Below are 26395 nucleotides of genomic sequence, written 5' to 3'. Positions count from 1 at the left end.
ACAACCCCCTCCCCACTCTTGTTCTGCTTCGGACTGGGCTGTTCAGCTGGCTGATTCCTGGCCAGTGATTAAACAGGCATTAGCTGATGCCCAGGCTTCTTACAAGTCTCAAGCAGATAAGCACCGCTCCCTGCAGCACACTTTCAAAGTTGGGGACCAGGTTTACCTTTCCACCAAGTTCATTAAGTCGCCATAGCCTTCCATTAAAAAAATGTTATTTTCCGAGTAAGCTTTCCAATAAAATGATACTGTCTCAAACCAAAAAGAATGCAGACACAAGCAGGTTCGTATATAGTTGTCCTTAAGACATAAACATATTACCTGAGAAATCATCTTTCCGATAGTTACAATACTTGTTTATGTTTTGCAAACTAAAATTCACCATTTTATACTCAGTGTATACATTTTAGGCCCCATATGATACAGCCCTGTATGCCCTAAAATGTTTTAAATTTTTTCAGCCCCAAAATCAAATATCATAGCTGAAAAATCAAATTTGCAGGACATGTATTAGTACCTTATACTCAGCATTAACATACTTAAATATGGCAGTTTTTATGTGCAACATCTGATTTGTTCACCAGCCCTACCTGTACCACTACATTAGCAAACCAATCTTCGTGATTCCACCACTTTTGCTGTCACAGGTTCCAGCCCTGTAAAAATCTTGTTACCTCCCAGAATCTCACCTCTTTGAGCAAAAGGGTCACCGATTCAAGATTTTGTGAGACCTAACAAATTTTTGCATGTCTCACTGTACAAATGATCAAAAATATAAGATTTGGATGGAGCTTTTTTTTTTTGTTAAATCTTAGCATTCCTATAGAGTTACCAGATCTGGGTTGCAAAAATCTGGAACACTATTAGATGGGAGCAAAGGGTTACAATGTTCCTTGCTGCCCTCTAGTGCCCATTCTGATTTCTGTGGCCCAAATCTGGCAGCCTTATATTCTCACCTCTTCTCCACCCAAGGACAAAGTCCCAAATCCACCCTTTCAAGAATACTATAAATCCACATAATTTCAAGGATACTATGATATTTAAAGAAAATAAAAATGACAGCGAGAGATGAGGACTGGTAAGTTACAGAATGCAACGGATTAAAAATTCCTGCTGGGTGAAGGACAAGGAATGTATGGTCCTCCAGATGTTGCACAGCTATAGTATGAATTCCAGCACCCATAATCACTGTCAAATTTGGCTGTTCATGGGAGGTGTAGTTCCATAACAGCCAGTGGGGCAAATTCCTCTACCCTATCCTATAAAATGGCTGAGGTTTGGACTTTAAAGAAAAATGAAAGGAAAAACAAGAATAGAGAGGAGTCAAAAGTAAGATTCCTGAGTGCTGTGGAAGGAGAGTGAAAGCTTAGAAAGAAAGCTAACAAAGGAAAGGGTTAGAAGTTAAGATTTAGAGATTTTTTCCTCCTCTCAGAATCCCCTGGTGTTGAGTAGAGTAGCATAGGCGGCAATATTTTTAGGATTCCTATATCATTTTGTCACAAAGCAGACAAAAAGTAGGGATTTCTGAGTTCAATCTCAGATTACTTCCTTCAATCTCCAGATATAGTTCTGGTCATATCATCCACCAAAACTAGTCTTACTTATTTATTCCCTTAGCCTCCAGGGCCTATGGCAGCATCCCATGCTGTGGGCTTCTGGCAACGTCACTTTGCCTTCTCATTCCTGCAGCTGGGGGTTCTCGGGAGCGCCCTGTTTGCCCTTCAGGGAGCCCCGTTTCCTCTGGGCCCCCAACACTTTTCCCAGCACGAAGAAAAGCAGAGCTCCCACATGGATGCAGTAATAGACTGAGTTCCAGTAGCGAATGGTATCCTCAAAGGTAAGCAACACAAAGCCCATGCACATGTAGTCATAGGCCCTCATCTTCAGGAACCACTGTATCCAGTCACCAAAAAGACGCCCAGACGGGGAGAGGTGCCTCAAGAAGCCAGTCTCCATGGCCCCCTCAGCTGCTAGGCAGAGCGGAATGGTAAGGAAACTGAGGTAGTACCCAGGGTGGATCCCATGCCAGTAGGCGGAGATAAGCATTGTCCAGGCGCTCCTAAGAAGAAAAGGGTCTTGTCAGTCCTACAGTCATCCCCTCAAGGCAATTCAAGCACCCACCTATCCCAGAATTTCTCACATCCCACCCCACCACTGATCATTCCCAACTCTGTTGTGGCTCTTGTTAAAGTCAACTCAGTCTTTCCCAACCTACAGAAGTGTTGGACTTCGAGGTCCCAGTCAACCTTCCAAAAACCAATGGGAACATTGAGAACAATGGGAGCTGAAATCTAACATCTCTAGAGTACACGAAAACAGGAAAGAATGATTTATGCAACTTCAGTCAGGCCCATAATCCTGCAGAGTTTATCTCAAGCAAGAGCCCCACTCAGATTTTCTGACTTCCTTTTTCTTTGATGGAGGTCACTGCTCCATCTCATCCCAAATCTGCACAGTGTTCCCTCTAAGCCAGGGTTTCTCAACCAGGGTTCCATGGAACCCTAGGGTTCAGTGAGAGGTCACTGGGGGTTCCCTGAGAGATCACAATTTATGTAAAAAATTATTTCAAATTCAGATAACTTCACATTAAAGAGGTAAGTTTCATTCTTTATTTTTAGTTTAAGGACACTGTTAATACATATATTCAGGCCTACACATGAAACGAATATAATAATTTTGTAACTTCTGGCCTATATTTGAGCCTGAATGGGCAGGGCTTCTCCAAGGCCTGAAAAATATTTCAAAGGTTGCTCCAGAGTCAAAAAGTTGAGAAAGGCTGCTCTAAGCCTTCAAAACAAGCAACTCCTGTCCCAGAATCCTCATTCCACAAGACTATTTCTACAGCCTACTCTCATGTCAACCCAATTTATCTCATGCCTCCCAGTTCACCTTCATGCCAAGCCTGCCATTTCATCCTCAAAAACTATTTCCCGCCCTGAAGGATACTTTATTTTAACCCAATGTCTCTTGACGCACCTCATGACATAGGATTGAAAAGGTGCACTTTTGTAGATGTAATGTGCCAACCACCACTGGACAGTCATGTTCCAATAGCGCATGCCATCCTTCACTTTGACACAAAAGTCCGTACCGTGTGGATCAATGTTTTTGATTGTCTCATAATCATAGGCAATATTGGATTCTTCCCCATCAGCTGATCTGCTTACAAGAGAAGAGAAAACCAAATCCTTCATGCATTTTTAACCTCCAGAACTGCTTTAAAAATGTTTTAAAAATTAAAGATGGAAAGATCCACAAATCCCTACCGTGGAGGAATGGATGATTAAACTGATGGAACTGGCCCAGATGGCCAAGTTAACATCGTTGATAAGAGAAAATACTGTGTCTGGATTGGTTTCTGCTTGGCAACCACTTTTAGACTATTTGCTTGTGTCAGAAAAAAATGAAGTTTTGATTTTGGATTTTGATGATTAACTGGTTTGATTTGATGGAAATAATGTTACTGTTTAACTAAAGGTAAGAGATTATATTTGTAAATGCATTTATATCTGTGCTGGGAAGTCACGTTCTTTTTCTGCTTTCTTTCTAATTCTGCATTTTTATAGTTTTTCTTTTTTCCCTAGGTCTGTACTCTGTCTTACCTATATTCTGTATTTTGTATTTTAACTATACTTTGAAAATTAATAAAGTTCTTTAAAAATGCTTTAAAAATTAAAACATACAGAAAGTATGTTTTAATTAAGACTGAACGTGTCAATTAGTTCATCAATGGAAGGAAGCTGGTAGCACCTTCTCAAATGAACCAATTTTGATTTGGGGCTATCACAGATGAATACAGCTCTCCTCCTACAGTGTTCATTAATGGGGTAGCCTGCCATCTGCTTTGAACAACTTGTCTTTTGGAAGGGAAAGTGGTAGAGACACATACTAAATAAAAATCTGCAAGTTTATATTCAGCTCGTTGAAAACATCTCTCATGTTTTATTACGCTGCAGATATTACAGGGATAGAAGATCGATATATATACTCCCCTTAATAGAAAGATTCCCTGGGAACCATCTTCTTCAGGATTTAAATCCAGCCATCACACGTGCAGTAGCTAAATTTTGTGCTGCCACAATGACAATAAGGCAAAACCGGTTAAAGAAGTAGGGATCTCTGCTTATTTTTCTATTTTTACGAATATTTTGATTAGCTATTTTTTAAATGTTTTTTAAAATTCCTTGAGGATATACATTTTACAAAAGAATATAGTATTAATATAACAGATCTATTAATGTTTAGATAAACAAATGTTGTTATTTTACTAGCATTTTAGAGATTATATGGTAATTGTTTTGATTTATAGTTGTCTATGTATAATCGTATTCACTTGATTTAGTTTGATGCTGTTTATTGTTCTTATTAATTTTATGTTGCTGGTCATTGACCGAATAATCTATCTATCTATCTATCTATCTATCTATCTATCTATCTATCTATCTATCTATCTATCTATCTATCATCTATCTATCTATCTATCTATCTATCTATCTATCTATCTATCTATCTATCTTCAGCTCCTTACAATCATATGAACCAGGAAGGGATCAGCATCCCAAGAGAAGAAATGTACATCCCATTCCCATGCTAGAATTAGCCCACTTCCTAGTTGAGAAGGAACTTTCTTAGCCAGAGAAGTGAACAGGTCCTTGACTCACCGACTTAAAGGCTCGTATTCCACAGTAGGTCCTCCACCTGATCGAGACTTGGCACTGGCTGGATAGGCGCCAAAAGCAGCAGCGATGCAGGCGCCCTCAGCGCAAAGCCAGGCAACATAGAAGCGCATGCGGAAGACAAAGAAGATGGGCACCATGTAGAAGAGGCGGAAAGGAAGTCCTCTCTCATAGAAGGCATCGCTTCGGACATAATCAAGGGGGAAGAAGTGGGAGACAACCAAAAAAAGTATTCCGAAGATGGGGATCATTCTGGATCTGGAAAGAAGTGGCTGCCAGCTAGGTATAACAGAAGGGTCAAGCTGGCTCAACCAGTCATGATATGTACGATAGCGGTAAAATGGGCCTGGGTACAAAAACAGAAAAAAATAAAAAAATAAGATCAGTGGAGAAGTATGCCTGTGGAAAAACAAAACAAGTCCAGGGAGAGAGCCACGCACACATCGGAATTACATGAGACACTGTTTCCATAACCTGGTTTCCTCTACAGTAGTCCTTGACTTACCACCACTATTGGCACCTGAATTTCCATCGTAAGTCATCGCGGTTGTAAGTCAGGTCACCACATGACCAGACACGATTTTACAACCATTTTTACAGCAGCCATTAAACAAATCACAGGTCGTTAAGCAAATCACGGTGGCTTTAAAGCCAGCTTTCCCAATGGGTGTTTTTGCAGGAAAACAGCAAAAAACATCGCAAAATGCAATCACATGACTGCAGGATGCTGCAATTGGTCATAAATGTGAGCCTGTCGCCAAGCACCTGAAATGCGATCATGTGACCATGGGGGGGGGGTGCATGATGGTTTGCGACACTCGGAAATGCTTTACAGGCCATAAAGCACCCATACCGAGGCCATCATAACTTCAGACTGTCATTAAACAAGTGATCATAAGATGAGGGCTACCTGTAAATGTGTTCGTGTTATTTCCCTTAATCCAGAGTCAGCAACTTGGTGGGGGATTGTGGGGGACTGTATGGAACACATTTGGAAGCTTCTGATTTGGAAAGGCTCTGTTAAGGTCGTGTGTGATCTGGGAAGAACCCAAGGATTTGCTAGTTGCACAACTCTAGGTTTTTCGGAAGATTCTGGCAACAGAAACATAATCCCTGCTATCTTACTTTTTGCTGTAATTTCCTGCCCTCATGCCTACAGCAGCAGTATATGGCCATTCCATGCAATTCTCACTAAACAAAAAAGAAGCTGTAAAAGTGAAAAACTGATGGAAGACATACAGACTAGCAGGAAGAATAGCCAGTCTTTGCTGATAAGCAAGGTGATCCCAAACACGCTTCTGCAAAAATAAGAGCGCCCACGCTTACACCAGGCACAGCGCCAAGATCAACAGACAGCTGATGGGAGAAGCAGGCAGGAGGGCAAAGCTGGAGTGGGCTGTATTCTTTTCACCTCGCTCTGATCTCTTAGCTACCTCTTCCTTCAAAGAGAAATTGTAACAGGAAAGACTAGATCCTCAACCAGGGTCTTCTCTTACTGAGGTTTATATATGGGGTGAGAAGGTACCAATATTTTAAGATCTCCACGAACCCACCACTCATAAGGCTGTCAAAGGGAAAATGCATTGCAAGTGTTTATACCTGTAGACATATTTCACTATTAGGTAGCCCACCTACCTGTCATAAGCCCCACATAGCAGTAACTGTAGCACAGCATCTCCACCAATCCCGGCATTTGGGGAATCGCACCAATCATTGGAGACTTGGTGAACGTTGTCACTTCCTGTTTCTTCGCCTGAATGAGTTCTTGCACCTCGTTGGCTAAGCTCAGCAGCTGGGAGACAAAAATCACAGAAAAAGGAGCTTTTTCCCCCTTCAAGCTAAGTACCCTTCCTTCCCATATCCCAAGCGCAGCTTGATACCTTAAGAGTGAGCAAAAGTTGCACAGCGTTGGCGAACGGTGTTGGCTGTGGATAGTTGAAGAAAGTAACCATGCGGAAAAAAAGTAAGTAGGAAAATGTCCATCCCAGTGTCAAGTAGTGACAAGTCCTGTTTTTAAAAAAGAACAGAGGCTATAATTATTAATCCTTTTTCTACATCAGTTTCAAAAGCACACTTAGGTATCCCACTTATATTGACCAATCTTCTAGCCTGCTGTTTCTCAACCTTGGCAACTTTAAGTTGTATGGACTGCAACTCCCATGGCTGTCTGGGGAATACTGGGAGTTGAAGTCCACACATCTTAAAGTTGCAAAGGTTGAGTAAATGCTGTTTTAACCTGATATGAATTTTCAGAGGATTGAAGGGGAAAATTCCCCATGGCCCAATTGGTGTGTAGAGACCACAAGTTCTGCTTGAGCCCAGTTTATCTGAACAGTGCTGGGACAGAATACAAGGTTCTGCCCACTTTAAGAGGGTACAGATAGCCTTTAGAATCCCAAAATCCTCACATTAAGTTTGAGTTCACACATTAGAGATGTCATAATGTGCTTTGTTTGGTTTTGGTTTAGCATGGTCTGTGGAAATAGGGATTATGGCTTTTATGTAAACCCAAACAATTATGGCCTATCACTAACCACAATTAAGCAAACCACTGCTTAGCAGAATGTGTGAATCAGGCCAACACCTAAGGAGCTAAGGTTCCTTTCTCCAAAATCCTTGTCCTAGACTACACACACACTGTTCACTAGATTTTGTATTTCCATTTTTGCTTTTTAAACTCAGACTGTTCCCTTGCTTCTGTCAGGCCACATCACAGCCACCACAGTTGTTAGGTCCCTTTACCTTGGTGAGATATTGATAATAAGCCATGTCCCCAGGATGGTGACAAGGGAGTGAAGGATGTGGATCTGGCAAGTGGCCAGTATAAGCACGAGTCCTACAGCAGCTCCCCCGTATTTCTTGGTCTTCAAACCTACAGAAAAAAGAGAGGAACATGTTTCTCCATTGTCAAAAGATCCACACCCCGGGCTGTGAGTGTGAGGCATATTTATTTCCTTGCCTGCCTGAATGTACAAGCCACCCAGCTCCAGAGTTTCCAGGCAACTATGTCCAAACAAAACTCTAAAAAAAATCATCATACCATAATTATCACAAATATAATAAAAGTAAGGAAAAGGTAAAAACACGTATGATGGATAGAGAGAACCCATGTTTGTTAGATTTATTGCTCTGTAGAAAGATAGGAATGTGGGGGTCATATGGATTTCATGGGCAGCATAATCTATAGCAGTTGTTTCTCAACCTTGGCAACTTTAAGCTGTTTGGACTTCAACTCCCAGAATTCCCCAGCCAGCATGGCTGGCTGGGGAATTCTGGGAGTTGAACTCCACACAGCTTAAAGTTGCCAAGGTTGAGAAATGCTGTTCTGTAAGGACAATGCTGCTCTTGCGAAGGCCTATCTCTGGGATGAGAAGGGGAACCCAGGAACCCAGGACAAGTAGGTTCCCACTGAAGGAGATGGTCCTCTAAGTCACTGTTCCTCAACTTTGGCAGCTTTCAGATGTGTGGACTTCAACTCCCAGAATTCCCTAGCCAGCTGGCTGGGGAATTCTGGGAGTTGAAGTCCACACATCTGAAAGCTGCCAAGGCTGAGAAACACTGCTCTAAGTAGCCTGTAGGGATTTGTAGGTAATGATCAGCAGCCTGAATTGTATCCTGGAGGAAACAGATAGCTCAGAGGTTCCCAAACTTTCCCATTTCACAGCACCCTTATGGTCTCAGTAATATTTTCATGTTGCCCCGCAGTTCCCAAACTGTGCATCACAGTGCCCCAGGATGCTACAGCACATAGTTTGGGAACTGTGGGCTTACAGTAACAGTGAACTCACTGGGGTGTGCTGGGGGATATGTTAAATTTTCAACGGAAAACCAGCGATACTAGGCTAGTAGTTTGCGCTGTGTCCAGAAGACGTAGTGTGTTGCTGTGTTTCCCTTGAAAATTTAACATATCCCCCAACACCCCTGTGAGTTCATTGTGATGCCCTAGGGCACTGTGGTACACACAGGGGAACCGTGATGGTAAGCAATGCAGCAGCCATTTCTTCAAAAAGAAAGTATTTTTATTTTATTAGTGAAATGTAACAAAGATAAAACCAAAGCAATAATGATGATGCATACAGACACACACACCTCTGACAAAGAAAAAGATCTGTGTAATACTAATATACAGCTAGCTCAATCCTTTAAGGTGGCCCTCTCTTAATGACCACAATTGGGGCTGGAATTTCTGTTGCTAAGCAAAGCGGCCGTTAAGTGAATCTGACCCAATTTTATAACCTTTTTTGTGGCAGTCGTTTAAGTGAATCACGCAGTTCCCCATTGATTTTGCTTGCAGGAAGCTGGCTGGGAAGGTTGAAAATGGCGATCACATGACTGTGGGACACTGTGATGGTTGTAAGTGCAAGGACCAGTCACAAGTTGGTTTTTCTAGTGCTGTCGTAAGACTGAACCATTGCCAAATGAATGGTCGTTAAGCGAGGACTACCTGTATTATTAAACCTATACCATATAGAACCATAGCATTCCATCTTCTCGTTTTTATCATATGAAGCCATTTCAAAACTGGAGAAAGAACATGTATCTGGAATTACTCTCTGACATCTGGAGTATCCGTAATATTGGGTAGCACTGCCCTATTGGCTCTTGCCCACCAGCATACAGGTTGCTCCGTTTTGCAGTTGTCCACTAATATGAAACTTCTGACTTAGGAAGGAGCAGAACCACTACAGAACGGAGCCCCCAGTCTTAAACTTGGCAGGTGATCCAGAAGGATACCATGGTCAGTGGTACTGAAGGCCACTGAATGGAACAGGAGAGCAGAGGTCATCCACAAGAGTGACCAATGCCATTTCTGTTCTCTATCAATATCTGAACCTCAGCTGCAGAGTTTGGGCAAACCCCTCAGGCAAACACAGCCAGTTCGGCTAATTTATGGTTCACCGTATTGTGTAAACCTAGAAAAGAGATTAATTCAGTAGCTGCTTTAAAGCCAGTATCTTTTAAACTGCAGAAATCACAAACAGGGATCATGGCAAATAGCCAGGCATGTATCTGCAGGCAGGTCCCATGTATTGTCATTCCTCACCATCCTCATTTAGAAGGATTGATAGCAGCCCTATCTCACATCCCGCCTTCTCAGAGCTTTTTTGGAGATGCATTCCTTACAACTTGCTTGCAAGCTCCAACCAGGCAGCCCTTCAAGGCGCTGAGTTAGAGGCAAGGACTTCTGACTTGAACCCCGGGACAGTTTCTTATGAGCTGCATAGCAGCAATTCCTTCTCCAGGTTTTCACACTCACCCACTTTCTTGAAGAGGAAGCCAACAGGTATAGAGATGAGAAGGACCGCCAAGTAGACAACTTCATCAGGTGACATTGTAACTGGCAAGAAATACAGAATTAGGTCAATCTACATGGATCAAAGTGAGAAATATTGGAAATATGGAGCACAGGACTTTGGCACTGTTAATGTTTTCTACTACAGATTAAGGTTACTATGGTAACTAATCATTTCGGCCGGGTGAAGAGGTTGAATTCAACTGTCCCCTCTTCAAATGTTAATTTTTGCACCTGGGGGGAACAACTTGACTGGACTTGTTTTAGTTTCTGTTTCCCTTCTGTGTAGGCATGTAGCTGCTCTCACTGAGAGCCTGCAAGAATGCAGAAGCTTTTAAATATGTTTTGCTTTCTGTAAATAAAATTATTTTTATAGAAATGCCTGGTGTGTGACTTTTCTGATCTCTCCTGGGCCAAAGGCTATCCCAGCAGTCTGCCAACAGGCACCACCCCTGCACTTGATTTTTGTGAAAGAAGGGATGAAGGGGGACATAGGAAGTGATCTAGTGGTTTTGGATTGCACGTATGCATGATACAGAAAGGTAAAGCAGGTAGGTCAGAACACCTGGGGTCTGAGATGTTGATGGCAGGGATAAAGGATTCTTATTTTGATACAACAGATTCGTAACAGACTTAAAAGGCAATACTGGCCCAACAAATATTTTCAGCACAATGTGTGGTTAATTTAATTTGCACCGCAAGATGTGGTGATTATTGACCTAGGTAGCCATGAAGGCCAACTAAGCAAGTTGAGCAAGGCTACTAAAGTTTCATTCGAATTGAGACCTCTTCTGAAATAGTCTTCTGAAATAGTCTTCAACTTCCCAGTCTGGCCTACAGCTCTCAGACTGCCTAGTTGCCTCCCATCTAAGTGTTAATCAGGACTCATCCTATATACCCTTTTGGAATCGACCAAAGTAAGCTAGTTGGTGCCATCTTGCTCGGTGAGGGAGGCAACCAGTGATTATCAATCATGAGAAGAAGCATCAACAACAAATACTGCAGTCCCAACTGAGAAAGACCAAGTCAAAGCATTCAAGACTCAAGTGAAGGCTGCTGATGGATTGTTCCCCGCTGTATATCTCTGATGGCTCAGACCAGCAGTGAAATCTAGGCAATGCTTCTTTTTATCACTTCATCTCCAGGCCTGCAAAAATTCAACATCTCCTATTACATACTTCTGCCTGCTTGGAAACCATTTGGAATTGTTTTTCACAATGAATCAGCAGGGTAATAAATTCTGTAATAATAAGGAAAGGGAAAAGGGTACGTGGCCAAGGGAAATATGTGCTTTTTGAGCTGAAATATTAGCCGGAAGCACACCTTTGCCAAGACTGCTGTTGTCTTATTAAATACAAAAGCACAACAGAAGGGCATGAAGAGGAAACACGTCTATTTGTCTTAAACATCTCACTTCTCAGAACTGTTGAAAGATATTTCAGGAATAAGTGGCACAAGAGAGGAAAGGGGGGGGAGGCAGCTAAAAAAGGAAGGAATACAAGTAGTTTAAGACCACATTGCCAACCGCAGATGTAGCAGTAGCAGAGGTTAATGAAAGTTAAGTCAGATAGAATTCTAGAGAACCGACAAGAATGAGCAATTCTCCCCGCTTTTGCAACCCTTAAAAATATTGTTTCCCTGTATAATTGCATTCCAAGCTTGTCTACAAAAGTCTTTTCTCAGTGGCAGAAAGTGATCACATCCTTTTGCATGCTCTTGAACAAGCCACTCCACCTCTCCCTCCAGTCTTTCTCTCAGCTGTTCCTTGAGAACATCTGTCTTTCCAAGCCTTTACTAATCTCCCCACAAGTCAGGCTCCTTGACTTGGGTTAAAGCAAGGGTGTCACTAATGTACTTACACACACAAATCAGAGCTCCAGAGAAACCAGGATACCTTCCCCTAATTTCTACCCCTCCCCAACTAGATAGCAATTTGGATGAAGAAAGTCCAGAGGACTCAACTCCTCTTGTGAGTCACTCAAACAGATTTTATACACACCCTCGCACACCAGCTTTTCTCCAGCTGGCTCTGAAGAGATCTGCCAATGTGAAAAACAAAACCACCAAGGCAGAGCGCACAAACTGTGTGTGAAAGGGACTTTGTAATGATTCAAAAAAAGGGCAAGCTATGGGCACAGAGGTTAAAGAAAAGCACTGACTGAGTTAGTGTTGCTAAGGAAATGTGCCCAAAGGGGCTATTGCGAGTAAAATGAGAATTTCAAGTTAAACATCCAAGGAATTTGGAGTAACGCTAAAAGAGTTTTTAATAATAGGACTAGCAAAACAATTCAGGGTAATTTTGTGCAACCTTATAAAGTTCCATCAGAAATAGATGTATAGTTTTTATGTTGAAGGGCAGTGCTGTAAAAATTAAGCATAATTTAAGGCCTGTCAAATTCTTTCTTGCTGCTTCCATTCCACTCAGAAGGTACTTGGGATCACAGGTCTACAGCCTCTGAGGAGACACAGAATGCATTTTTTCACAATAAACAACCCAGTGACACTGGAATAATGTGCCAATCTTAGGGAATAAAAATTTCTGAAACAAAATACTTGATAGTATGACAAACTGTTACCCACTGGTTACAGAGCTTTGTTGCTGAAAATTCCTCAGGCAGGAAAGAAGGGGAAAAAAACTTAGCAGGGATAGCTGGTTTGGTCCCCCCATCCCTTTAAGTAACCAAATTTATACCTCAGATTCCATGAAAATGCTTAATGCAGCTCTCTAGAGTCTATGAAAATATGACTGGCTCTTAAGCAGTTGGGCTGCACATTCAACGCAAGCACTTCTAGATTACAGTCGCTTCCCGCAATCTATCTGGCACTCTCCAGTTGCGATGTTACAACGTTGGCTGGGGATGAAGGGCACTGTAATCCATCACACCTGGAGGATGCTGGGTACTTGGAAGAAGCCTGCTTAAATCAATCCGGTGTTTGCAACCCTCCCCTAGGTCTTATGACACCGGGCTCTACACCATCCCCGCCCCCAGCGTCACCACCCCGATGGAAAAGAACCCAGGAATCCGGTTTACTTTCCACCCCACCCCGCAACCACTCCCGATTTGCCCCTTCCTTAATTATTCCCCCTCCCGCGCGCCTGCACTCACCCTTTGAAAGGGAGCCCCTTCCGCCACGTGCGGGCTGCCCCAAAGGGAGGATGGAGCGGGGGCAGTTTGCAGGGTGGGCAAGCGGGGTCGCGGGGCTCAGCTTCTTGCGACATCCATTGCAGGACGGGCAGAGCGAGACCCGCCTCCCCGGCCAGAATCCACACGCCTTGCGCGAAGGTTTCGCTCTCTCTCCCGCTTGCCTGCGCGCTTCCTGTCTCTCTCGCACGTGTTTCCTTTGCTGTGGTGCTCTCCGGAGCGAGCGTGTCTGTACTTTCCTCGCTCTCTCGCTCACTCTCTCGCTCACTTCCCTTTTTCGTCTGCTCACTCTCTCGCTCACTTCCCTTTTTCGTCTGCTCCCTCCTTTGCCTCTCGAAGCAAGCCGGTGGCCTTTTCTTGCCTTGCGTATTGGTTCGCGGAAACATCCGTCACCCGCTCGGCCGGCGGCTAAAGGGCGATTGGAGGATCTCGGCGGGGGCGGGATTCGAGAGAGAGCCGGGCTCTGCGGTGCGCGGGGGCGGAAAGCCAGCATTGTCGGCTCGGAAGGGGCTTGCAGTAACGGGAAAGAAGAGGGGAGCCTGGCTACGGTGAGCATCTTTTCTTGGGAAAAATAAAAGACAGTCCTGAAAAAGGGGCAAACCTGAAAGAGATGCGTAAGGATGAAATTATTATTATTATTATTATTATTATTATTATTATTATTATTATTATTATTATTATTATTATTATGTTTTAACTTTGCTTTCCAAAGAAGGATTCAAGAGCAAAACCAAGAAAACCTTTCCAAAAATGCATATTCTAAGAAAAACACCTGAAAAGCATAAAGAGCTATGAAGTTATAAGAAGCAAGTGTCAAAAAGGATTTCTGCAGTCAGGCAGTGCATTAAGTGGTCCCATTTGTTCCGTAAAAGTTAAAGGACCAAAGGGAATTTTTGAAAAATAAATAAATCTAAAGGATTGCTTTCTGAAATAAAGGACTGTCCTTTATAATAAAGGACATATGGTCACCCTAAGCCAGCATTTCTCAACCTCAGGAAGTTTAAGATGGGTGGACTTCAACTCCCAGAATTCCCCAACCAGCTGGCTGGGGAATGCTGGAAGTTGAAGTCCACCCATCTTAAACTTCCTGAGGTTGAGAAACACTGCTGTAAGCATAGCCGAGTTTAGAGTTGGAGCTGAGACTGGAGGGACTAAGGCTCTGGGATTTTCTTACAGGAATTGGGGAGGTACTTTTACCCCAATCTGGTGCATTTTGTGTGGGTTGGATTATTGGTGGGTGAGTGGGTAAGGCTCTTTGCATGATGGCAATGAGATGGGGAAGGAAAGAGTGCCCCGCATGTTTAGCAGAGTCTACTAAAGTCCCATCTAAGCTGGAGCTGATGCAGGGATTAATTGACTGATTTTGGAAAATGGCTAACAAACAAATATATTCACAATCTTAAAAACAGTTTATCAGAAGTCAGACCCCAAAGTTCAATGGGCCCCAGTTTCAGTAAATGTGCAAACTGGGACAATCTAGCTGCAGACCTCCTCCTCCTCCTCCATCATCCATAAGACTGTTACCGGTAGTTTGCCCTTAGCCCTTAGTGGGATGTATGGATTCCCTTTGAAATATCTATTCCCTATTTCTCAGAAAAGAACTTTTGACAAGGCAACACGGAGAACAACTGACTCCAGTGTAGCTAAGCCTAGCCCAGGTTTGAAGGCCACCTTAGCAAAAGTCTCAAGACTGCAGTGGTCACCAGTAGCCCCATTAGTGAGCTTTCTAGTGGAAAGGAGAATTTGAGGTCCTTGTTTGTGTTAAAAATGGCCATCTGGCTGCAAGCTGACCAGGAAATCCCCAGGAACAGCTGAGCCTTCCACCCTTCCAAAGACATGGGAATAGCTTGTGACCACGATCCTCTTCTGATGTTCCAGGCTCAGGCATGATCCGAATCTACCTCTTGGAGGGAAAGGCCTTTGTGTGGAACTACGCAGATGTGTGGCGAATCCGGGAGGAACATCGCATTGTTGGTGTGCTGGTGGGGGCTTTGCCTCGGAAACCACGACAGAATGTGCGGCTTGGCCTGCCCTTGGAGTTGCTCCCTGAGGAGGCTCGGCTGTTATTGGAAAAGGGGTTGGCAATTTTGGTTAAGAGCCCAACATCCCAGTCCCTTGATGATGGGAAGAGCCAGGTAATGGTTTAATCAGCCCTTGATTCTTGGGTTAAAAGAGGAGGATATGCTCCCTTGTTCCCAAACTCTGCAGAGTGTATAGATCAATAGTCTGCAAGTTTCTGAGACGTTCCTCTAATCTCTTCCAGTAACAAAATTATGACTTAGTATTAGCTTTTCTCAACAGCCATGTCCCTTTTTCCTTCCCCTTCCTCCTGAGGCTGTGCATTCATCTAAAATGAGTTCAGATATCATTATAACTCCACAATTATAGAATCCAAGAAGTAGGCATCGGTTTTGTGTTTTATAGTCTCTCTTCCTGGCCTATGTGTGCAGCAGAATTAAGTATGGGAATGCTAATGGGTGTGTATCATTTCCAACTGCCGAGAGGAACTATCCTTGCCGAGAGGAACTATCCTATAACTTTCCAAAGTTTTCTTGTGTTTTTGGGGGAAAAAGGCTAGTAAAAAATACTGAAAGTGATTTCAGTAAAGCCCATGTCACTTTTCAGCTGGCAGTGAATTTTCCCATGTATGATCCTGTGTACTGTATATGTGTATAAAGAGGTCCCTCGCTTGGTTGCAGATAAGATGGGGTTTAGTTTAGAGCTCTGAACTGGATTATTCTGGAGCCCAGAGATAGGGATGTTGTTCTAGGTGGCTTTTGCCAATCCTGTCCCCTCCCAGTATCCCTAACCAGCATGGCCAACCTGTCTGGAGGGTTGCCAATGTTGAGCTTGCTGCCTTGTGCCTCCAGGATCCCTTATTGCCAGGGAAAGTGGCTGCCTATGAGATGGAGCTAGAGGAGAACTACCAGGAGCAGCTGAGGCTCTCTGCAAAACAGAGGAAGGCTGTCTTGGACTCTCTTGCAGACCGTATAGCCCAGGGCCGAGCAAAGAAATGGCAACGGAAGGGAGAAGGAGGCGGTAAGCTAGTGTGTATATCTGGCCATTATTAGGTTTCATTTGGGGTTTAGAAACCCTGAAAGGCTGTGAAACCATGGGTCAATCCTGAATCGTTTTTCCATTGCTGGAAAGAAGCGAGTGCTTGGATAGGATAGGACAGGGTTCCTCAACCTTGGCAACTCTAAGCTGTGAGGACTTCAACTCCCAGAATTCCCCAGCCAGCAAAGCTTTGCTGGCTGGGGAATTCTGGGAGTTGAAGTCCTCACAGCTTAAAGTTGCCAAGGTTGAGGAACCCTGGGATAGGATGTTCCAAGGAGTCTGCTTGAGATGCCCGAATATTTCTGCCCCCCACCTACGCTCTTGAGGTGTGGCAGTTCTTAGCATCATGAGCTGCGTGGTATATCATTCACAGGAGAATTCTCTGAATCACAACAGCAGTAGATCCAGGATTAAATTTAGCTGTGGGTATTTACTACTAATAATACCATAGAACCTCCTGTTCTACAGTTCTGCCCACGCTTTCTCCTGTTTCATGTCACTATTGGTAGCCTTGAATTTACAGTGGCAGACGGCTGGGCATGCAAAGTGGGATTTTATTTATATAGCGTGGCAAGTTCTTATTTTTCCATATTTGGCTGAAAAAAAAACCCGCTCTGTATGCAGAGAAAAATATAAGGAGGAAATTCTAGGGACTTCGGTTCAGCTGTATCCTGGGGAAAATTTTATTTTTAGCCTATTGTGTCTGTGGGGAGGCCTGTTCATTTACTAAACACATTCACGTGCAAAAGTAAATCAGATCACCTCTTCTTCCTTTTCCAGATCCCCTTGTACAGCCTGCAGAGTCGGGTTCTGGTTTTGTACTTCCCCAAGAATCGATGATGATCCAGCTGCCCACTGAACGGAGTGAGATAACTCAAGAAGAGGAAGTAGACTGGCACGTAGCAGCCCAGCTCTGGCCTTATGCTGGACAAGAGCACCATGAGATGCGCTACTGCATTTTCAGGGACCTCTGGGAACGAGGCTATTACGTCACAACTGGGAGCAAATTTGGGGGCGACTTCCTCATTTATCCAGGTGGAGGCAAACTTCTCAGGGACTTTCCAAGAATGTATGTGTGTTGGAGCAGTACTGAGTCTGTTGAGGGAGCCTCTTCAAGTGAAGAATAATGGCTTAAGCTTTCTATACCTGAGGAAGGGAAGTTAAATACAGCTGAACAGGTGTCCCTTCACTGGCCCAAGTGTGAAGCCACAATACCCTAGGCTCACACAACCTTTTGAGCTATAAATCACCCAGCACCCAAGGATTGTAAACAACAACATGCTAAGCCAGAACCCCATTATGGCTTATTACGATACTCTCATTCTGTATGTGAGTTGTACAGACAGGAAAAGCGAAAAGAACATTGGGGTGGGAATGGGAGATAGGGAGGCTGTCCTACAAACATGGAGTGAAATAGGCTTCCTCAAAGACTGTTACTATTAGTCTTCCTGAATTTGGCATTCTCCAGATGGCCAAGACTTCATATTCTTCTAGCGGACATGGTCAAAGACATGGTCATAGTAGATGATTCCCCAAAGCTTGTGTGCTAAAGGACACCTACCTCCTCTCTTTCATTAATTTACCTGTTTCCGGATACTAAAAGTTGCCTATTTAACTGGGCCTCCCCAGGGCATCTTAAGAATGGGTTTGCACGTGCAGACTGTATGAAGAGGTCCTCAGCAAACTGCTCCAGTGTTTTTCCTGGCAGGGTAAATATCTGAGAACAATTTCTGCTTTTCTCTTGATGGGAAGTATATAAAAGAGGTTTTCTTCCAGAGTGTCATGAGTACTGATGGTGAGCAGGAGGGGGCCTCTATCCAGAGGGGAAAACGCATGCGTAGTACTGAGGAATTAAGCAGCCATTCAAAGAGACACAGATCAGACCCGCCTTAACTTTTGGGGTTTATCTGTCTGGGTTTTTCCCACGCTTCTTCAGTTTGTTAGGATTTTCTGTCTTATGTAGCAGCAATAAACACTAGAGACCTATTCCTCGTCTCAGCGTGATTCCTGACTGTTAGGACACAGAGTAATGAGGCAATGTTGAGGACCCCATGTCTCTTTGAAGAGAGACCAGCCTTACTGCTGCGCTAACTCTTCACTCTCCTCTTTTGATAGGTGACCCCATGAGGTTCCACGCCCATTACATCGCACTCTGTTTTCCCAAAGAGGTGCCAATCTCTCTGCGTGACATCATCAGTGCTGGACGCCTTGGCACCAACGTCAAGAAGACTGTGTTGCTCTGTTCAGTGGACCAGGACGGCACCGTAGCATATACATCCTTGCGGTGGAGTGGGATGCAGTGAGAACAGGGAGGAAAGGCTCTGGTCTTAGGACTCGCATTTCCGACAGTGGCGAGGTCTGGACTTGTTAGGATATGCTTTGACAAGAACAATTCTCTCGTATTCTTCATCAGCTCAGCATCCTCCAGAGTTCCCAGAATTCTCAGCCACCATGGGTAAAAGCACTCGGAATTCTGGGAGTTGCAGTCTCAGTACATCTGGACTGAGGAAATTTGTTGACATTAGATAGTCCTTGGGTTCTGACGGCGATTGGGACCGAAATTTCCATCTCTAAGTGATGCTGTTGTAAAGTGCAATGTCACGTGACTGCATTGCTTAGCAATGGCAATCCCAGCAGTCCCTGTTGCTGTCATAACCCCAAGACCGTGCAGGTCGTTAAGCGAGGATATCACGTGACTGCAACATGGGAAGAAGTGGGAGTCCCAGGCAAGCAGGCTGGCAGGCAAGAGCTGTGGGCAGGTGGGCGCTACAGAGCATGGGTGGGTATTGCAGGTGTGTGCAACAGGTGGGCACTATGGAGTGCAGGCAGGCAGAAAAGCGGTGGGAGCGACTTGCAACCTCCTGCCGGTTTCCCCATCAGCTTTGCTTGTGGGAAGCCGGCAGGGAAGGTTGCAAATGGTGAACATGTGACTGCAGGATGCTGCCAGTCATAACTGTAAGATGGTTGCCAAGCGCTGAATCTTGTGTGTCTACAGGGATGCTGCAACAGCTGTTAAGTTTTTAAGTACCCCTTGTTCGGCGCCATCGTAACTTTGAGTGGTCGCTGAATGGATGGTCTTAACCCAAGGACTACCTATAATCACCGTTACACTTACGCATATCAGTTATAAAAGAATCCATAGCCACCCCCAGTATTTGTTGTTTGTGTGCATGCTGGTTAGGAATGTGATGTCCTTAAAATGTTGCTGAAGTACTTATTTATATTTCAAATTTTGTCACTGCCCATCTCAAGCATGACCACAGTACAGCTCGTAGTAGTTCCTACCAGACGAACAAGGGCTGCTCTCAGTTAACTATATCAGAAATGTCTCATGTTCACCATCACTGATCTGTGTGAACAGAACAGGTATTTTACAGCAGAGGGGTAGGCAGCCTAGTGGCCTCCCAGGAGCTTGGATTACAATTCCTACAATCCTTTGTTCCATGTCACTTGGTGCTGAAGTCCACAAGATCAGGAGGGCAGATCTGCTTGAAGGCGGTTTTTCCAAGTTGACCACCTGTGGTTCTATTTGACCACAACTCCCATCCATGATTCCTGCTGGGTGCGTACAAGGAGAGACATTGCTCAACACATTTCCAGGGCAGTAGCTTGGAAAAGCTGATCTAGACAGGTTGGATACTGCAGCACTCCTGCAGCAACATAAAAGACATTTTGATCTTTTTAAAGTGTACCTTTTGCATCTCTGTATGAATAGGAGAAAAGGGATCGTGCTGTAAGAAGCACAAGCTTGAACCTAATGGCTAAGCGAAGGGTGGAAATACAACGCACAAAAGCCAGTGTTTGCCCTCTGTATCAAGTAAAAGCTTTTCAGCAGGAGGCCCATTTCTCTCTTCCGAGGATCTCTCTCTCTCCCAAATTAGGCAAATGTCTTCTAGCACAGCCTTGGCATTTCTGAACATATAACAAAGCACGGGAGCTTTAATGCGCCCACCCCAGCTCTTCCTCAAAAGCCCAAGCTCAGGAATGATTGACTGCAGAGCTTTTACTTCCAAAATAATTTATACTGAAACACATTCTTCTTTGCAACTATTTCAAAATAGCTTCCTTCCCAGTGCACATGATGGATATACTAGATACATGATACAGAAATACACTCATTGGGGCAGTTCCATAGACATGAAAAAAACCAAAGCCTGTTTTGAATTTCTCTTTCTCAAAGCAGAATCAGAGCTGCTCTGTGCATGGATTGCACGTGCAACGTGTGGAAGGGTGGGCGGGCGGGGCTTCCGTTGCACGGGGGTGGCCACTGTCTTGACTCTTTTGACCCCTCCTGCAAATGCCAGCTGAAGTTTGAAAGCCCCCCTCAGACGCTGATGGTTCGAAAGATGTTGAACCCAGACAGGGCGGTGGTGATGAGGGTGCCAGGGCACTGTGGGTGCCAATGCAGCTCCTTGATATCATTTTCTCCCTGGTGAACAAAGAGCAGCTGGGGTGGGATGGCAGCCAAGGCTGGGTCCTCGGCCTCTCCTCCTTCGTCACGTTCCACAGCTAAGTCCCACTGAGTGACTTGGTCATCGGCCCCAGAGGCAGCAAACACGCCACTATCGGTGGGGTGCCATTCAACCGACGTAATGGGTGCGGTGTGCTGCTTGAAGGTGGCAACAGCTGAACCTTTCTGTGGGAAGAAGATGACCGCTGTAGCACTGAGTAAAAAAAGCCAAAGATCACAAGGAACAATTGGGGGGGGGTGCTTACACACAGTCCTTGCTTAACGACCACAACCGAGACCAGAATTTTGGTTGCTAAGCAAAGTGGTCATTAAGTGAATCCGACCTGATTTACAACCTCCTTCGCGGTGGCCATTAAGCAAATCACCACAGGGGTTAAGCAAACCATGTGGTTGTTAAGTGAATCATGTGGTTGCCCATTGATTTTCCTTGCCAGAAGCCAGCCAGGAAGGTCACAAATGGTGATCACATGACCACGGGACACTGCGACGGTCATAAATGTGAACTGGTTGCCAAGTATCCAAATTGTGATCATGTGACCATGGGGACACTGCAATGGTTGTATGTGTGACTGCCGGTTGTAAGTCAATTTTTTCAGCACCATCGTAAGTCTGAACCGTCACTAAACGAATGGTTGTTAAGTGAGGACTACCTGCATGCTGTACTAAGCCATGGTTTGCTGAAGTACAGTTCATTAAAAAAAAAATCAGTTACTCTGGGAGCACACAGCACACTTAAGCCAAGAATGTGCCTTCTGTCAGCTTGAGGGCCACACCACGTTTTGTTGAGACGTTGAGAGCCATACTCCCAAAGTGCGTGGGGCTGGGGCCCACTCTGAGAGTTTTAAGGAGCAAAATAGGTACAGTGGCAACTACAAGTAAGCTCCCAAATTCAAGAGGTCAGATTTTGTACTGCATGCGCTTGCTGTGGTTGTCGGGGGGGGGGGAGGGGGGAGTCACAAGAGGAATGTGTGGCTCTTGGTCCATGCCGTAAGCCAGTGTTTCTCAACCTTGGCGGCTTTAAGACGTGTGGACTTCAACTCCCAGAATTCTCCAGCCAGCTTGCTGACTAGAGAATTCTGGGAGCTGAGGTCCACACACCTTAAAGCCACCAAGGTTGAGAAAAACTGCTCTAAGCCATAAATCATTTTTATAGTACTTGTATTCCCACACAATGCTAAGCTAGACCCAAACCAACCAGATGCCTCAGGGTAAGTCTTACATCATCTGACTGCAGAAATCCACTGGCTCACCTGAAACTGCCGCAGATCCCAAATCCTCAGGATCCCATCATCACCCCCACTGACAATGAAGGGCTCATTTCGGTTCCAACTGATCACATTGACGTCTGCATCGTGTGCCTGGCTGGTGGTCAGCATGCAGGCTTTCCCCGGCGCGGCCCGTATGTCCCAGATCCGGATGGAGGTGTCAGCTGAACACGAAGCAAAAACCTAACCCGTGGATAGAATAAGCATTTCTTTCTCAAAATGAGGGGCTAAGCCCTCTTATGTCTGCAACGGGCTTTCTCTGCAGCATATTCAAGAACATTCATTATAAAGGCCATCGCACACCTAACCCTGTCCATTTCCCCCTTTGGAACTTATTCCTAGGACTGATGATGCCCTATGGTTCCAAATCAGACCAGTTGCATTGGTTGGTAGTATAGGTAGTCCTCAACTCATGACCACAATCAGGACCGGAATTTCCATTGTAAGTTGTTGCAGTCATAAGCCGAGTCACCACGTGACCGGACCAGATTTTACAACCATTTTTACAGCGGTTGTTAAGCGAATCACCACGGTTGTTAAGCTTATCCAGCTTCCTCAATGGGCAGTTTTTTCTGGAAAATGGCAAATAAGTCTCAAAACATGATTATGTGACCATGGGATGCTGCAACTGGTTGTAAATGCAAGCCAGATGCCAAGTGCCCCAAATGCGATCATTGGACCGCAGGGGAGTGGTGCAACATTTTACAACGCTCGGAAGTGCTTTACAGGCTATAAAGCACCCGTGAACAGTTGTAAATCAGGACTACCTGTACTATGTATGACAAGATGTCCATGTTCAAATACATAGGCCAGAAATGAAATACACAGGCCAGAAAACAATACATAAGGTTGTGATGACGAAACTTCCAGCGTGCAGATCTAACTCGCCCAGAAAGCCTTAAGGGTAGCCTTCTTCTGCTGCTCTTTTCCTTCATCGTTCCCCAGATTCTTGCAGGCCCTAGAACTCCTTGCTCATGGCCATGTTTTTCCTTTGCAGCGGAAGGATGGAGAAGGTATTCAGCATGTTCCCAGTTAGAGATCACGTTCGGTGACTCCAGGACGAGCTAGTTCATCTGATATGTCCTCCCCAGTTATGGAAAGCACATGCTGGATGGATTTCCCCACGGAATAATCAGTGTAATGTCAGTGGAGGGTGGCTTTACAGAACCTGTTTTATGATGTCACTTAAACTTTCTATGCGATCCAAGCCCACTGGCTAAGGTGAAGGTTTGGATCCCGCCCTTAATCTAAATCCATTCCCCTCCCCCAGATGTAAAACCACACGGTTGTAGTTTTCTTCTTATACTGTAAACGTAATACTTTTCAAGCATGTGCAGAATCTGAGATTTCTGATAACAGACTGTGGAGTGGAACAACAAATTGCACACAAATGAAAGAAAAAAAAATTGAGCTTGATTCTGGTAGTTAGTCCTTAATTTAACATCTTTAAACTATGCCCACTAATTCCAGTGGACTAGGGTATTCGTTTTATACGACAATAAGATAGACTAATTTTTGGCCCATATCAACTGCACCTTCTTGGTGTGTACTAGGAAGTTTATTCAGGAAGAAGGGGGAAATAAAACTACAACATAATGCAGCACAGTGATGCATTCTTACTCAAAAATGTGTCCTACTGTATTGTTGTATTTATTCCCAAATAAAATCTACAGGACCAAAGGCTTAGACCATGCTCGCTAGGGAGTTCTGGGAGCTGAAGTCCACACATCCTAAAATTGCCAAGGTTGGGAAACAACAGCTTAACCAATCAGTTAAAAGTCTTTTGACTAAGGTGTCTCTTAAAGCAGATTAAAGTCTATGGAAACATCCTCCTCCCTACACACAAGATTATTTGCAAACTTGTACAGACTAAGTCATAAATAACTTACTGTAGCTTCATTTGGGGACCACTGTATGTCTTCCACTGATGCTGTGTGGGCTGTGAAAGGCCGCTGATCTACAAACCACGAGCCATCCTCCTTGGGTGTCCACAGATGGATATTTTTATTGCAATCACCAGTCAAAAGAGTGCCTACAACAAACAAGATCCAAAATATCCTGAACTAAACTCCATCTGTTCTCATCTCCTGTACCTGTTCTTCCCTTCCCTTCCTTCTCCCATCACCTGGTTTCTTGGGGGACCAGTCCATGGCAAAGCCCTCTGACATATGCCCGGTAAATGAAAATATGGGTTTGATCTTGGCCTGCTCTTCTCGCAAGAAGTGTGTCATCGCTTGGGGGTGAGAAACAGCCACTAAGGGGCACTGAAGATCATATATATCCACCTGCCCTTTCTCAGACCAAGCTGCTACTATCTGGGTCTCACCCAGCTCCGTCACCTATCAAAAAAGGGAAATACCAGGACAGCATTTAGGTGCAGATAGTTTTATCAAAGGGAGCAAAAATGAGAAGGACCAGCAGGAAGCCTTCCATACCCGCACTCTGTTAATCCCTCCATAATGGGGAACCATGGCCAGTTCCAGCTGGGGTTTCTTCTCTTCATCTTCATCTTCACCTTCACTCTCACTGCTACTCTCTGATCCAGAAGAATTTTTGCCAGCTGGTTTGGTCCCATGGAGATTGTACATTTTCATCACTAGCAGCCTGTGGGTTTATTATGGGGGGGAGGGAGGAGAAAAAGTGTGATGTTATTAAATAGGTTGATAAAATCAGGTTAGCTTCCCCCAGCTGTGCTGGATTTTCGACCCCATCACACCATGGGCCATACCGGTTTGGGCAGGAAGGGAGCTGACATCAAAAACCTCTGGTAGGTATCGGGCGAGGGAAGATTCTCTTTCACGCTCATTCAGCTGATTTCAGCTTAGCCTGCAATACCAACCCATCCCAGGCACTCACCTGTTGGCCTGGGCACTTTCAGCCTGCGTTCCCGCACAAAGGAAAAGGCTCAGTGGATAGCTGGTTCGGTTGTCTCCAAGGCCATCTTGCAAGATGTCGAAGCTCAAGCAAGGAGCCCCTGAAGAGACAGCAACAGAAGGACCTCATTTATCTGGGCCATTTATCTAGCTTTTTACATCTCATTTTTGCTGTCCTGTTCATAACTTAACCTCATCTTCCTTTGTAATATGCAAACATTTGGTTGTATTTTATCAAACACACGTGGGTGCGTAGCCTTTCAAAAGAGCTCTCAGATTCTGTATGCAATTTCTGTATCAGGCTTTCTTAACCTTTTGACCCTGGAAGAACCCTTGAAATATTTTTCAGGCCTCAGGGAACCCCTGCACATTCAGGCTCAAATATAGGCCAGAAGTTACAGAATTATTATATTAGTTTCATGGGTAGGCCTGTATGTATGCATTAACAGTGTTCTTAAACTAAAAATAATGAGACTTACCTCTTTAATGTGATGTTGCCCAAATTGGAAATAATTTTTTAAATAAATCATGATCTCCCAGGGAACCCCTAGTGACCTCTCACAGAACCCTAGGCTTCTACAGAACCCTGGTTGAGAAACCATGGTCTATATATTCCAAAGCATTTGGAAAGCATTTACTGTACCCTCTACCTGATACTTAGGGATTAAATGGAACTTCTATTACTGCCTTTTCCAATCTGATCCCTCTTTGATGCTCAGGAGTTCAAGTCCTGCAATTACCAGCCAGGATAATCCAAAACCAACCAACCAACCAACCAACCACCCACACCCACACCCACACAAACTTTTTTCTTGGAATTATGGGAGCTGAAGTCCAACGGATCTAAAGGCCATTGCACGGGGGAAACTATAATCAGTTCTGGACCACCCCCCGCAGCTAAATAATATTTTAAGTTCCACAGTTTCCTCAGTAGGGCCATGGACATATTTATCACCAACACTTTTGTGGCCTAAACAAAAATCCTAAACTAAATTCCTACGTTTAGCTTTCTAGCAAGTGCCCAATCTTAGTTCTCGGTTTGCATTACTAGCGATGCACACGCCCCGCTCTTCCCTCTGGCCCGCGATCGCGTCCTTCTCCAATCTAACGTCAGAACGGCCAGATTCTTCCTACCCGTGCCTGCGCGATGGTAGAGCCGATATGCACCTTCGTCCATCACCAGCTCTTCTCCAGGGGCTGGTGGGGGACCTTTTCCTGGCACATAAGCCCCTCCTTGAGCTTTTCCTTGCTTCTTCTCCTCTTTTTCCTCCATATCCATATCGTCCACTTCATCGCTGCTGCTGCTGCTGCCGCTGCCGCTAGAAGCGGGGTTCTCCTTCTCCCACGTGCAGGATTCCTCCATCTTGAAAAAGGGCACAAGCTCTGGCTAGTCACGTCGCGCTTTGACTTCAGAATCCCGAACAACGTAGAGATACGAAGCTTTTAAGAATAAGAATCAGGATAGAGATGGAATTCAGACTACGGAGATGCAAAGGTTTAGAGACTACAGTACTTTAAAGGGAGGACTAGCTTCTGAATTAATAGCATATGTCAAATAAAGAGATGCAAAGGTTTGTTGAACTCTTTCAAGGAAATACTATCTTCCTTTTTTTCCTA

At 44.5% G+C, this 26395-nt stretch overlaps 3 protein-coding genes across 3 annotated transcripts; 1 reads left to right on the top strand and 2 right to left on the bottom strand.

Annotated features, from left to right (window-relative positions):
* Positions 1-209: 209 nt before the first annotated feature.
* Positions 210-13287, bottom strand: MBOAT7 (membrane bound O-acyltransferase domain containing 7). The gene is made up of 8 exons (XM_063301223.1): positions 13077-13287; positions 9934-10014; positions 7419-7548; positions 6557-6683; positions 6312-6468; positions 4662-5022; positions 2977-3159; positions 210-2059 (listed from the first exon to the last, which is right to left on the bottom strand). Exons 2-8 carry the CDS (start codon positions 10007-10009, stop codon positions 1678-1680), a joined length of 1416 nt encoding a protein of 471 aa, XP_063157293.1. The 5' UTR covers positions 10010-10014; positions 13077-13287; the 3' UTR covers positions 210-1677.
* A 305-nt stretch (positions 13288-13592) lies between these two features.
* TSEN34 (tRNA splicing endonuclease subunit 34) lies at positions 13593-19332 on the top strand. Its single transcript, XM_063301221.1, has 5 exons — positions 13593-13660; positions 14991-15247; positions 15983-16151; positions 16950-17204; positions 18285-19332. The coding sequence occupies exons 2-5, from the start codon at positions 14999-15001 to the stop codon at positions 18470-18472; spliced, it is 861 nt and encodes a 286-aa protein (XP_063157291.1). The 5' UTR covers positions 13593-13660; positions 14991-14998; the 3' UTR covers positions 18473-19332.
* Positions 19333-20170: 838 nt separating this feature from the next.
* Positions 20171-26167, bottom strand: GRWD1 (glutamate rich WD repeat containing 1). Its single transcript, XM_063301220.1, has 7 exons — positions 25913-26167; positions 24762-24879; positions 24341-24509; positions 24031-24244; positions 23795-23937; positions 21891-22088; positions 20171-20805 (listed from the first exon to the last, which is right to left on the bottom strand). Exons 1-7 carry the CDS (start codon positions 26139-26141, stop codon positions 20494-20496), a joined length of 1383 nt encoding a protein of 460 aa, XP_063157290.1. The 5' UTR covers positions 26142-26167; the 3' UTR covers positions 20171-20493.
* Between the last annotated feature and the right edge of the window lie 228 nt (positions 26168-26395).

This window comes from Candoia aspera, chromosome 4 (genome assembly GCF_035149785.1).
Source record: "Candoia aspera isolate rCanAsp1 chromosome 4, rCanAsp1.hap2, whole genome shotgun sequence".
In the NCBI taxonomy this organism is placed as follows: Eukaryota; Metazoa; Chordata; class Lepidosauria; order Squamata; family Boidae; genus Candoia; species Candoia aspera.
This window is presented reverse-complemented; position numbering and strand designations above follow the sequence as displayed.